The 13,203-nt window shown below is 45.0% G+C and overlaps 1 protein-coding gene across 1 annotated transcript in view; it reads right to left on the minus strand.

Moving 5' to 3' along the window:
• FAM3D (FAM3 metabolism regulating signaling molecule D) overlaps positions 1-13,203 on the minus strand; it is a 53,715-nt gene that overhangs the window by 25,064 nt on the left and 15,448 nt on the right. The window contains exons 2-4 of the mRNA XM_020969100.2: positions 12,824-12,883; positions 8,489-8,596; positions 6,351-6,377 (exon numbers count right to left, since the gene is read on the minus strand). Of these exons, the coding sequence (XP_020824759.1) occupies positions 6,351-6,377; positions 8,489-8,596; positions 12,824-12,836 (148 nt within the window). The 5' untranslated portion in view covers positions 12,837-12,883. The remainder of the gene's footprint in view (positions 1-6,350; positions 6,378-8,488; positions 8,597-12,823; positions 12,884-13,203) is intronic.

Raw genomic sequence — 13,203 nt, forward strand, 5'->3', positions numbered from 1 at the left:
TGGAAATTCTCTGTACCAACAAAATCATGGGTGCAGTCCCTATACCAACATATAAGGTGCTATGCTGGGTTTTGGGCACACAAAGACAAAAATGAAGATGGGGCTTGCCTTCAGGGAGCTTACAGTCAACTGGGGACAGGGGAAACATGTACACATATAAGTCAATACAAAATAAATGTGAAGTCATTTCAGGTTGTGGGGCAGAGCGCTGACACCCGGGGGCATCAAGAAAGGCATCTTCTAAGAGGTGGCAGGTGCACAGCCCTGAAGGCAAATGTTGGTGGTCCTTAGTCTTGACCTTCCTTCTGCCCCTCCCTCAACTCCCAGCAGCCTAACAGAAGGAGAAGAACATTAGATCTGGCATCAGAAGCCCCGAGTTCCAGTCCCAGCTCTGTTCCTTTGTAGCTAGGTGACCTTGGCCAGGTCACAGAATTTCTGAGCTTCAACTTTCTCATCCATAAATTGGGGAATAATAACGTCTATCCTTTTTATTTTCTAGTGTGAGACCTATGTATGAATAAAGCAATGGGCTGTTAGAGTTGGAAAGGGTCTTGAAGATCATCTGGCCCACCTCTCTCATTTTACTGAGGTCCAAGTGACTTGTTGAAGGTCACACACAGAGTGGCAAGGGCAGAATTAGAACCTAGGTCTTTTGGCTTTGAAATCAGGATTCTTTCCCTGGTATCATGTAGCGTGTGAAAACTGGAAGACGTGAAGGTACAATACAACAGATTCAAGGTATCCCCATCAGTATAATAAATGGGCTACTGTGTTAGTGAGCTCTTGGTATCTGATGAAGGGATGCTGACAAGGAGAGGGGAGCCCTGCATGAGGTAGATGAGGTGTCCCTCACACCCAATAGCCAATCAGTTACCAAGCCTCGCTTATTCTCCCCAAAGAAGTCGCCCGCTCTCACATCCATCCCCTTCTCTCCAGTCACACGGAAATGCTCTAGGTCAGGCTCCCATCAGCTCTCACCTGGACCTTAGAAGAGCCTCCTAATTGGACTCTTAGTTTCTTTTCTCTCCCTTCCCTGAACATTCCCCCCAGAGCTGCCGAAATGTATCCCTAAAGCCCATGTCTGACCACATCACTCTGCAGCTCAAAAAGCTTCATGTCTCCCTAGGATAAAATACACAGTCTGATTCAGCTTGGCATTGAAAGTCCTTCCCAGTCTGCTCCAGCTTCCTTTGCAGGCTCATGTACATGCATTTCCTTTAGTGTCCATGCAAAGTAGCCTGTTTTCTTTTCCCTAAATTTGGCCTTCATCTCCCACCTCAGGACTTTTGCAGGCTTCCTCATGCTTGAAATGCATCCTCTTCTCATCTTTGTCTCTTAGAATCCCAGACTTCCTTCAAGGCTCAGCTGACATGCCATTTTCACACGCATTGCATGATCCTGTAATACAGGGGCCCTTCACCTGGGTCCATGAGCCCCCAAGGGGCTGGTGGATTGATTTCAGAAGGTCTGAGCACTTGGATGGGGAAATATTACATCTTTAGTTCAATATAATTGTTTTTATTTGTAATCCTGCGTATTTTACTTTATGCTCTCACAGACAAGATTCAGAGGACTCCACAGGCTTCAGCAGACTGCTCAAGGGGTCCATGACCCCAGTAGAATGTAAGCTGTCTGAGGGCAAGAACTGTCTTGTTTTTGTCTCCAGTGCCTAGCACAGTGACACCATGTCACCGCTTGTTGGAGTAGACCTCTAGATTCTAGAAGTCTTCAGTTCCAAGACTCTAAAATCCTGATTCTTCTGGACTCAGCTGGCTAGCAGAATCAAGGCAGAAATGTTGGACCTGAGAGATATAACATGGTGGGGTGGGGGTGGGGAGAGGCGGAGGACCCTGTGGGCTTAGTTATCTAACCTGCAGCAGGCTGGCTTGGATTTCTCCCCCTCCCCTCCTTGAAAAATGGTGTTTACTAAACCATTCCTGCCCCGTGCCCTGAGTCATGCTGAGCAAAGTGACTAGAAGGCCCTTTGCCAAATACAATGTCAAGACTAATTAACCTCAGCTGCAGTCCCCTAATCAGTACCACTTCCCTGGAGCTCCACACGTTTTGCCTGTCTCAGTGACCGCGGCTATACAGACAAAATGCCTCAGCTGCCCCAGGCCCTCTGTTCAGAGTGGCCTTACCCAGGCAGTCCTTGGCCATGGAAAAAGTCTAGGCCACTACATCCAGGAGGACACACAGGGGCTTGTTTACAATTTGCCTGGCCTGGCTTTACAAAGGGAGGGAAGGAAGGAAGGAAGGAAGGAAGGAAGGAAGGAAGGAAGGAAGGAAGGAAGGAAGGAAGGAAGGAGGGAAGGAAGGAAAAAAAAGGAAGGAAGGAAAGAAGGGAGAAAGGAAGGAAGGAAAGAAAGAAGAAAGGTAGGGAAGAAGGAAGGAAGGAGGGAGGGAAGGGAAGAAGGAAGGAAGGAGGGAAGCAAGGGAAGAAGGAAGGAGAGAAGGGAAAAAGGAAGGAAAGAAGGAAGGAAGGAAAGAAGGAAGGAAGGAAAGAAGAAAGGTAGGAAGGAAGGAAGAAAGGAAGGAAGGAGGGAAGGAAAGAAGGAAGGAAGGAGGGAAGCAAGGGAAGAAGGAAGGAAGGAAAGAAGGGAGAAAGGAAGGAAAAAAGGAAGGAAGGAAGGAAGGAAAGAAGAAAGGTAGGGAAGAAGGAAGGAAGGAAAGAAGAAAGGTAGGGAGGAAGGAAGGAAGAAAGGAAGGAAGGAGGGAAGGAAAGAAGAAAGGTAGGGAGGAAGGAAGGAAGGGAGGGAGGCTGGATATCACATTTGATATCAGGAAGAAGTGCTTAAGAATTGAGAGCTACCCAAAGGTAGGAATGGGCTGTATTGGGAAGGCCTGGAATCTCATTTCTAATCTCTGGTCCCCAACATTTGATAGAGCACAGTCTTGGAGTCAGGATGATCTGGATTCAAATCTAGCCTCAGGAAGAAGTTTACTAGTTGTATGGCCTTACACAAGTCATTTCTAGCTTCAGTTTCCTCCTCATTCATTCATTCATCCTCATTCCTCACCTAGACTCGGTGGCTTTAGACACTTTCTGGAACAGAAATCTGATCCAGTCCCTGCCTACCATTTTTAGCAGAATGGCCTCGCCCTCTCTTTCTTCCTGTCTCCAAGCAGGGCAGAAATTGAAATAGCAAAAAGAACGCATTTCAGGATTAATATTGGGATGGGGTCAAGCTCCCCTCTTCTCCGCCCAGCACGAATCTGCTTTTCTGATGGCTTCTGCTGCCCATGACCCAGGGTACACATGCTCCCCAACGTGTAGGCTTTCATCTGATTATGGGAAGAACAGCACATCGATACCGGAAAAGGGATTATTCTGGGACTGCAGGGAGAATGTGGTTTGCCCAGAGTCTAATCAGCTGCAAGCTGGGCCTTATAAATCCTGTGTCAACGTGCCGGCTTAAACAGTCTTTGCCAGAATTGATTTTCTGACCTTTGTGTTCAGAAGCTGCTGGTGCTGGCTCTGGCTGCGCGCATGAAAAGAATTGGAGAAGGTGTGCCTTGCAGCTTGGCTCTTCCCACAAGGGGGAGATGTTTAGAATCCTGTTTAGTGAGATTCGAAGGCTGCATTTCTCTCAGGCCTGCTACATCAAGCCAGCATCCTTGTTTGAGCTCCAGGAGGGAAAGGCTCCCGAGAGCATCCCCTGTTCGGGGACCCCTAGGCCAGCATCCCTTCAGGGAGCCTCAGCAGCAAGAGGACCTGAGCAGCGGTCAGTCTTCCTGCTCCTCACCCAGACCCGTTCATTGTCATCGGCTTTTATCACTGAGCTGTAGTTGGTGGGGATGAGGAGTTCTCTGCAGCCCTACTCAGTGTCTATTATGCCCCCCCCCACCTTTGATCCAGTCCCCCACCAAAAAGAACTACAGAGCTGAGAATCAAAGGGTCTGAGTTTGACTCAGGGCTGTTCACTTAGGGCCACCCCCTAAACATGGGCTGTAGGGGAGGGTGCCTTTGGGGCAGGGTGTGGCAACCCCCACATAGCTCCCCTACTTGTCCGTCTGCCACAGACCCTAAGTTTCTACCATTAGTCCTTCTTTTGGGTCCTTTTAGCATAGACCTAGAGCAGGAGGGATTGTAGAGGTCATTCAGTCCAAGCTCCTCATTTGATGCATGAAGAAACTGAGGCCCAGAGAGCTAAAGGGATTGGTTTAAGGTCACACAGATTTGGAGTGGAAGAGCGATGATTTGAAAAAGGGTCTGGGACTTCAAGTTAAACAGTTTTTCCAGGGACTGTTTTGCAAGCAGGGCCAACAGTTCAGGAAGAAAGAAAGGGAGGGAGGGAGAGAGGAAGGAAAAGAGAAAGGGAGGGAGGGAGGGAGAAAGTAAGGAAAGAAGGAAGGGAAGGAGGAAAAGAAAGAGGGAAGGGGGAAGGAGGGAAGGGAAGAAGGAAGGAAGAGAGGAAGTGGGGAAAGAAGGAAGGAAGGAAGATATTTAGAAATGAAGGTGCTGTGAAAATGAAAGATATCAATAAAATTTTTAAAAATATACTATTAGACATCTACTTTGCCGATGGAATCATGCTAAGCTTCACAGATACAAAGATAAAAGCCATAGCATTCCTTCCCACAAGGAGTTTATGTTCTAAGAGCAGTAGCTTAAGAGGGTCCTGCCTGAGATTCTTTGCCTAGTTATGGCTCCTTTTCTCTGCTAATTCAGCCTCTAATTGATATTCCTGCCTCAAATCTAGGCTTTCTCTCATCTGCTTTCCGTTTGGCTCCCCAAACTGTGTCTCCTAAAAGGGATCTGATAATGTCACTCCTGTACTCAAACGTCTTCAGTAACTCCCTGTTGTCTCTAGGATAAAACCCCAAATCCTCAGTCTTCTACCTCTTTCTTCTTTTTCTATTCACCTGTTTTCTCTAGATTTTCAAACTAGGTGGACCAGCCAGGGGGTGGGGAGATTTTTCCTTCTTCCATTCCCTCCATCCCTACTCATGCCCCCCAAAATGAACAGAAAGTCCTTGCAGCACAAACAGCTTATACTGGCACAGAGTAGCCTGAGATTACAGTCTATGGAACTCCTCAGTGGTTCCCTGTTAACTCAAGGATCAAATTCAAAATCCTCTGTTTAACATTCAGAGCTCCTCACCACCACCTGGCTCCAACTCCCCCTTCTGCCTTATTAACACGTCATTCCCCGTGATACACACTGCCATCCAGTCAAAGCGGCCTCTTACTGCTCTTCACACGTGACGCCCCATCTCTATTCCTCTGTGCCTTTGCATGGGCTGTGCCCCATGCCTGGAATGCCTTCCCTCCTCATTGCTACCTCTTAGAATCTCCATTTCCTCTGAAGCTCAGCTCAAATGCTTTCTGTATGAGGTGTCCTAATCCCCCCAGCGGCTAGTGCCCACTCCCCAAAATTACCTCATATTGATTATGTGTGTCTTTATATATGCATGCACACATACACACGGAGCACAGACTTATTTTGTATATATTGAATCTTTGAACTTCCTTTTTCTTCTGCCTGGATATTCTCTCCTCAGATCCATCTCTTGGAATGTCTGGTTTCCTTCAACACTCAGCTCAAATGCCACCTTTTACAGAAGACCTTTTTGTCTCCTGTAGAAGTTAGTGCCTTTTCCTGCAAAGATACTTTTTCTCTCTTTTGTATTTGTCTTACATGTAGTACTACTGCTGCTGCTGCTGCTGCTGCTACTATTACTACCACTACTACTTTTACTCCTACTACCACCACTACTACTGGTGCTACTATTAATTGTTACTACTACTACTACTACAACCCCTACTACTGGTACTATTACTACTATTGCTACCACTACTCCTATTCCTATTACCACTACCACCACTACTACTGATACTACTACTACTATTACTACTACTACTAACTAGCTAACATTTATATAGCACTCACTGTGAACCGGCCACTGTGCTAAGCACTTTACAATCATTATCTCTTTTGATCCTTGAACCACTCTGGGAGGTAGGTGCTATTCTTATCCCCATTTTACGGTTAAGGAAACTGAGGCAGACAGAGCAAAGTGACTTGCCCAGGGTCACATAGCTAGTAAGTGTCTGAGGCTATATTTTGAACTTAGGTCTTCCTAAATCTAGGTGTGGCACTTAGCTAAATGTACCACCTAGCTAAATGTGTATATGTACACACACACACATATCCCTCTATCTATATTTAAATGTAGGTTGTCTCCCCCTGTAGGACATAAGCTTCCTGAGAGCAGCAACAGTTTCATTTTATACTTATTTATACAGTTTCATTCTATACTTATGCTACATGTGCATACAGCAGGTAGATAATAAGTGCTTATTGGTTGGTTGGTTAATTGATACAGAAAAATAAGGTTCTACTTACTCTCCTTGGTTATCCTTGAGGAAAAACCTACATGGAGGGAGAAAGAAGACATGATTAGAATTTATGTCATAGAAGGAGAGCCCTGGAGCTAAGGGGAAGAAGAAAAGAAGTTTTGAGGGAAACAATACTATTTTGTACCCCCAGGCAGTCTAAACATAGTTCTCCTCATTACAGGATTTCACAAAAGGTGATTTTAAAAAAATGTCGAATGTTGCGGAATCTTCCATCAAGCCAACCCTAACCAGTCAACCTTGAGCTCTTCTCCTGAACCCCAAAGGGGGCTTCATGTTAGCACTGTACACTTGGTACCTCTTTGTGGTGGTCAGTCCTGACATGTTCTCTGATTGTGATACACCTCCCAACCTCACTTCCATGCACAATAAATATCTTAATTTCCCTGAGGTCAGAAAGTCGGATACAGTTTCTGGGAGTCCTACCTCAAACAGAAACCCTTCATTCTCTACCTTTCACCTGAAGCTCTGTGACGAAATGAGTTTCCAGATAAATTCAGAGGTAAAAATTGATGTCAGATTGAATTAATATCATAGTGATGGGAGTAATCTCAAATTGATGATGGTTCCACCATTGGCCATGAGATATGTTTCACATTTGCTTGAGGTAAGAAGTGGTGACTGAGGGAGTTTGGGTGCCATGTGGGTGGTGGACTATGGCTGAAAAGCCAATGGTGGTCACTCCTAATTGCCTGAGGTTTGGAATGGATTTTTAAAGAATCAATTCAGAGGGGGAGTAGTTTAGAAGATGGGGAAAAGGACAGATATCAATAAAAATGTATTTTAAAAAAAATCAGAGAACTGATCTGAGCCAATGTGCCCAAAGTCCAATAGACAGAGATCTAAATTTCTCAGTGGCGTAGTGATTGGGGGTGAGGAGAACAGGGGGCTCTCTCCTCAAGGAGGAATGCAAGCTTGATCTATAGCCTAAGAAGTCAAGGGGCTTCAGAAGGGTCTTGAAGTATCATCCATGTTTCCTTCCTTTTGTGGACTCATCCTATCATTCCCAGGACCAGAAGGGCCTCCCTGGAGCCATTTTCCTCTTCATGGACCTCACCATTGGCCAAGAACTCTGCCTCACCCCCAATACCAATGTGCAACATTCAGTAGAGAAGTGGGGCCTATAGAAAACTCCTATTCAAATGAATAACAACTTTTGCCTATCATCTAAACAATATGTCATTGGCCACATATGGCAAGGAAAAGATGAGTTAAATAACTTCCAAATAACTCAGCTATGGGGTAGTGTTTGGGAAGGAGGTCCAACTTTTTTTTTCCTCACCAGCTAAACAAAGAAATGGCTTAACACATTTAGGACTTGTTAAAGGAGAGTTATATATTTATTAGGGGATGGGTTTCAGGGTTCTGGAATGGAGTTGAAATTCATCTGGGGTGCATGGGGGTGATATTTGTCGTTTTCTGGGTCACTGGCAGTGTATCAGATTAACGTGAGGGAGGCAGTCATGGCAGAATACAGTGAGAATGCTAGTTGAGAAGGCAAAGAGATTGGTTGGTTCCCTAGAGAGATTCATGTGGGCCCATAAGAGACTCATCAGAGGATTGGAAGATGGTGGTCTCCCTAAGAGGAGTTCCCTGGAGATAGGACCGTGGGAAGAATGCTGGGAAAGGTGGAGATCTGCACAGGCAGACACCCTGAGGCAAAGTCCCAAAGCCTTCCTTATGGCTCTGGCTTAGACTGGTTTCCTCCTTTCTTCCATTTTCTTTCTCCCTCATTTTTTCCTTCTCTTATACTTTCTCTCCCTTTCCCTCTTTCTTTTCACTTACTGAAAGATAAACACCCCCTAAATCCACAGCATTTCCCCAAGCCTTTCTCCATTTTCTCTTAGCTAACTTTCCCTCCTGGGTTCATTCCAGTGTGTGCTTCTGCCTTTGGGAGGAAGAAAAGAGTTGGACTCATTAAGAAGGGAAGTGGGGACAGCAGCCTTGGTGCTGACGGACAGCAGCAGTCCAAGAAATCTATGCAGGGGCCTAGGTCAGACACGCCAGTGATGGAGTAGAGCCTTGACTGGGGCAGCAACAGCCACTTCAGCAAATGATAATTCTTTTAGATTTTCAGCCCCAGCCCTGAGGTTTCCCTGCTAATAAAATGGCCAAGAAGTAACTTACCCAGGTAGCCTCGAACACTGATGGTTTTACCAGTTCTGTTGAAATAGATGTGGGTAAAGAACCATGTGGCCATCAGGGTTGAAATGATGACCATGATGCGGAGTATGACTGAGAGAGGAGACAGAGAATAGGTGACATTAGATCAGAGTGAGAAGAGTAGCTACCCTAGAATATTCATTTGACCTTGGGCAAGTCACCCTTCTTCTCTAGGCCTTGATTTCCTCATCTGTAAAATGATAAACTTTTACCTAATGACCTCTGGAGTCCTCTCTTGCTCTGGAGCTATGACCCTATGACCCACGATCAGCAACACTGTGAAGAGGACTTTTGGGGGAGAGAGGGACCCTCTTTTTCTCCTTTGGCATTTTTCTCTCTTTGGCATTTTTCTCTTTTGACTTTTGGTGTTCTGCTAGTCTTGAGACCCATCACTCTTGAATTGCCATAGGTTGCCCATGGCTGCCCAAAGTAGGGCCCCTCCTGGGCCTTCCTCTACCATTTCCAACCTTATCCTATGATTCAGTATTTTCCCTTCTAAGCCAATGGAACCATCAAAACTTACTTATTCTGAATCTCATTCTCTAAGGGTCTTGATGGCTCACTGGATGAAAGGAGAAACTAACTGATGTTAAGATGCTGACGGCTTATTCAATGTCCACATTTATTAGAACTTTAATGACAACTAAAAATATTTTTTCAATTAGCAAACATTTATTTTCTCTCTCTCCTCCAAGTTGGGGATGGGGTAGGGTAACAAAAACAAAACTTTTCTACCAAATATGCATAGTCAAGCAAATTCTCATATTGGCCACATCCAAAAAAATGCATGTCTCATTCTGAAGATTTATTCCATCACCTCTCTTTCAGGAGATGGGTAATGTTCTTCATAACCAGTTCTCTGGAATTGTGGCTGATCACTGCTTAATGCCTTAATCTTAAGGAGTCAGAAACATGGGAATTTTAGGAAGAAGTTTCTGGAGAATCTGTGACTCAACTTCCCTCTTAAGTATGGAAAACAGCTTTTTCTTCTGGCTTCCCCCATTGCAAGAATATTCATGTCGACATGATTCAGTTCTCTGTGCGTCATTGAGTCCAGCCCTCCCATTCAGAGTACCTATAAGGAGGCAGATAGACTTAGACTCTCCTATAAGCATGTATCCTTGAATCTCTAAGCACACTGGGGACTGACTGGACAACAGTCATTGCTGTCTTGGCTCTTTTAACTTGCCTGTCCTGAAGCAATTGCTTTAGATTAGGAAATGGGATGAGTGTGTCCAGGAGTCCTGTTGGTGACTTTTTCGCTCACGCCTCAAGCATTGGTAAAATTCCTACTCCAGTATATGCCAGGCACTATGCTAGGGTGGAGTTATACCAAGACAAAAAGAAATAGCTCCTGCCCTCAAGGAGATTATATTCTGTTGGGGGGGGCAATATATATGAGGGGAAAAAATAAGTGCAAAATATATACAAAGTAATCTTTGTACCTGTATCTCTAGTGCCCGGCACATAGTAGGCTCTTAATAAATGCTAAGTGACTGATTAATTGATAGAGAACCTTTGTAAAGGCAGAGAGGTGGGAGATAGAACCACATGTATGGGGAGGGAAACAATAGGTGGATGAGTTTGGCTGGAATGGAGAACACCTGGAGGAAAGTAATAGTGACTGGCACACAGCAGGTGCCTCAAAATTTTTTATTGATTGATTACTTGATTGATAATGTATAATAGGCCTGGAAAGGTAAGCTCCCTTGTGACAGGATGGAAAGGCAAAAAACCAGTTTAAGTCAAACTGATGTCAGGAAGAGTTGATCTGTCAAGAACAACCAGGCTGCCTTTGCAAGGAGACAGAGGCTGGCTCTGCCTGGAACAGTTTGGAGTGAATGCCTGCTGGGTTTGGCCCAATGGGTCTTGTTGGAGAGTGGCTGGGGTGGGCTTCTACAGAATAAGATACTCCAAGAAGTCACTGGTTGTAGAGGAAGGGCCCTGAATAGCTGTCACTCTCCCTGACCCAGCCGCAAGGGCACTGGGGGTAGGAAGGCTGGGGCAGGGAGAACAGGTGGGAAACAAAACCAAGGCTATTCAGGGGGAAGTCAGAGACCCTTCTCACTCTGATAGAGAGCTATCAGAAACTGAACCAACCCATAGAGGAGGGAAGGGAAAACAGTGCTCATCCTGTGTTAGCCCAGCTAGGAACAAGGGGCAGGCAGGCAGAAGCTGTAACCAATCACTCAAATAACAAATATGTATTAAGCACTTACTATGTGCAAGGTACTGTCCTAAACACTAGGGATACAAAGAGAAAGAAAGGAAGAAAGAAAGAAAGAAAGAAAGAAAGAAAGAAAGAAAGAAAGAAAGAAAGAAAGAAAGAAAGAAAGAAAGAAAGAAAGAAAGGGAAAGGAAGGAAAGAAGGAAGGAAGAAAAGGAAAAAAGGAAGAAAAGAAAAAAGAAGGAAGGAAGAAAAGGAAAAAAGAAGGAAGGAAAGAAAGAAAAAGAAAAAAGAAAGGAAGGAAGGAAGAAATAAAGGAAGAAAAGAAGGAAAGAAAGAAAGATCTTGCCTTCAGGGAGCTTACCTTCTTTTGGGGAGACATATAAGTATATGCAAAGCCATTCAAAATGAGTTCTAGGTAGGATACTCATACCAGATAGGGCAATCATTTGGGAGAGGGCATAAAAGCAGTTGGCAGGACCATGGTAAGACATTATGTAGAAGGGGGCACTTAAATTGAGTCTTGAAGGAGTCCAGGGATTCTGAGAGGCAGAGGTAAGGAGGGAAGGCATTTCAGGCATGGAGTCAGTCCATGCAAAAACATGGAGATGAAAGATGGAGCTTCCTGTGTGCAGAATATAAGTTGGGGAGTGGTAACGTGAAAGGAGGCCGGAAAGGTAGAGAAAAGCCATCTTGTGAAGAGTCAACAGCACTGAGGTGTGCCCCCAATTGTATCCTGTGTTTGGCTGCTTAGAATGAGTTCATAAAACCTGGGGGAAGGTGGGCCTCTCCAGCAGAAGTCTGGAAGCATCCTCTAATCATAAAGCTTGTGCAGAACTTGCATAGCTTTTAGGAAGGAGAAAACTGGAGAGAGCTGGGACCCTGGAGTGGGTCTACAGGGGTGGATGCTCTGGAGAATTATTCCCATTGTGTCTGTGGGGGTGTTTCCCCTGTGCTGTTAATGTTATGAGGGAGGGAGAGAAGAGAGAGGGTCGAGTTCTGAGCTGAGCTGACAAGCTCCCCTAGTCTTGGGCATGAAGAACTTCATATGAGTCACCAGTTCAGCAGAGATGCATTCTTGATACCAGCTTCTTGTTTTATGTTCCCTGCCTTCTAGATGGCACAGTGGAAGGATCATGGGGGCCTGGGGTCAGAAAGATCTGAATTTAAAAGATGCTGGACAAGTCACATAACCTTAGTTTGCCTCAACTGACTCTTCCATAAAATGGAGATAATAATAGCACCCACCTCCCAAGGTTGTTGTGAGGATGAAATGAGATATTTGTGAAGAACTTAGCAAATTGTCCAGCACATAGTAAGTACTTAATAAATGCTTCCCCCCCTCTTCCTTCCCTTAGGGTGTTTTGTTTCAAAAGTCAAGTGTTAGTGTTGGCAATTTTGGCTAAAATGAGCCCTAATCAGGTTCCCACCTTTTCCTCAACTAGCAGCCTACAAAGGACACCCGCACCTGAGGGCTGAGGCTGGTGATCTGACCTAGTTGCTCACTCTCATTTCACCAGGCAAGTTACGATTTGTGAGACTTGGGGACTCCTCTAGATAACTGCCTTCAACTCCTGGTGAACCAGGGATCTCTCTGCCCACAAGGCTGGGTGGCCTCCCAGTTCTGTCCCTTCAAATGCATCATGGAAGCTCCTACAGAACTTCACCATTCAGTTTTGTATCCCAAAACTGTCATGCCTCTGCATTTTTCTGGGACCTTGAGTGAGGATCTTGTTTGCTTGGGTCTCCCTATGGGCAGTTAAAAGGAGCTGGGGCTTATTTTATCAGATCAGGGGAGGCAGACTCCTTTGGTTTGAACAACAATAACAACAAAAGTCAGCCACAGGACAGTGCTGGACCCTGCTTGTGATGGCTCTTAAGAATTGATTGCTAAATTTTCAATATTTACACCTTAAAAAAAGGGCAAATGCTGCAGGTCAGGGCTTGGGTTACTGTTCTATTGATTGTGTAGACTGAAGAAAATGATGGAAAGGGGGTTAATAATACAGATTAAACTTAAAAGTGCATCATGTGTACACCCCCCCACACACACCAAAGAGCCGATTGTTAAACATTTACCAGCAGCAACTGTACAACTTCAGCTTATTTAATTAATAAGAGTCTGAACTTACCTGACAGCCTCATCCTGCCCAGGGAGAAGACACTTTGGCCTGATTGAGATCAGTGCTGGCCTGTGGAAACAAAAGCAGAATGAGAATGTGAAATCAATCTCTGAAAATAACAACAAAGACCAAAACCAGAACCGTCTAAATGAAAAGAATCCACTTCTAGTGATAGGATCCTAGGCTCATAGATTTAGAACAAGAAAGGACCTTAAAGGGCAAGTCCAAACCCCTCATTTTACAGGTGAAGAAACTAAGGCAAAAGGAGGTTAATGACTGGGAATACACAGCTACCGTCTGAGATTCTGAGGTAGGATTTCACTTACTCCATCAAATATGACCCAGTAATATATATTTTTTTCCTCTAGAGACTCTCCTTCCTTTCCTCT

The sequence above is a fragment of the Phascolarctos cinereus genome, unplaced genomic scaffold, assembly GCF_003287225.1.
Source record: "Phascolarctos cinereus isolate Bilbo 61053 unplaced genomic scaffold, phaCin_HiC Scaffold_4;HRSCAF=312, whole genome shotgun sequence".
NCBI classification, from domain to species: domain Eukaryota; kingdom Metazoa; phylum Chordata; class Mammalia; order Diprotodontia; family Phascolarctidae; genus Phascolarctos; species Phascolarctos cinereus.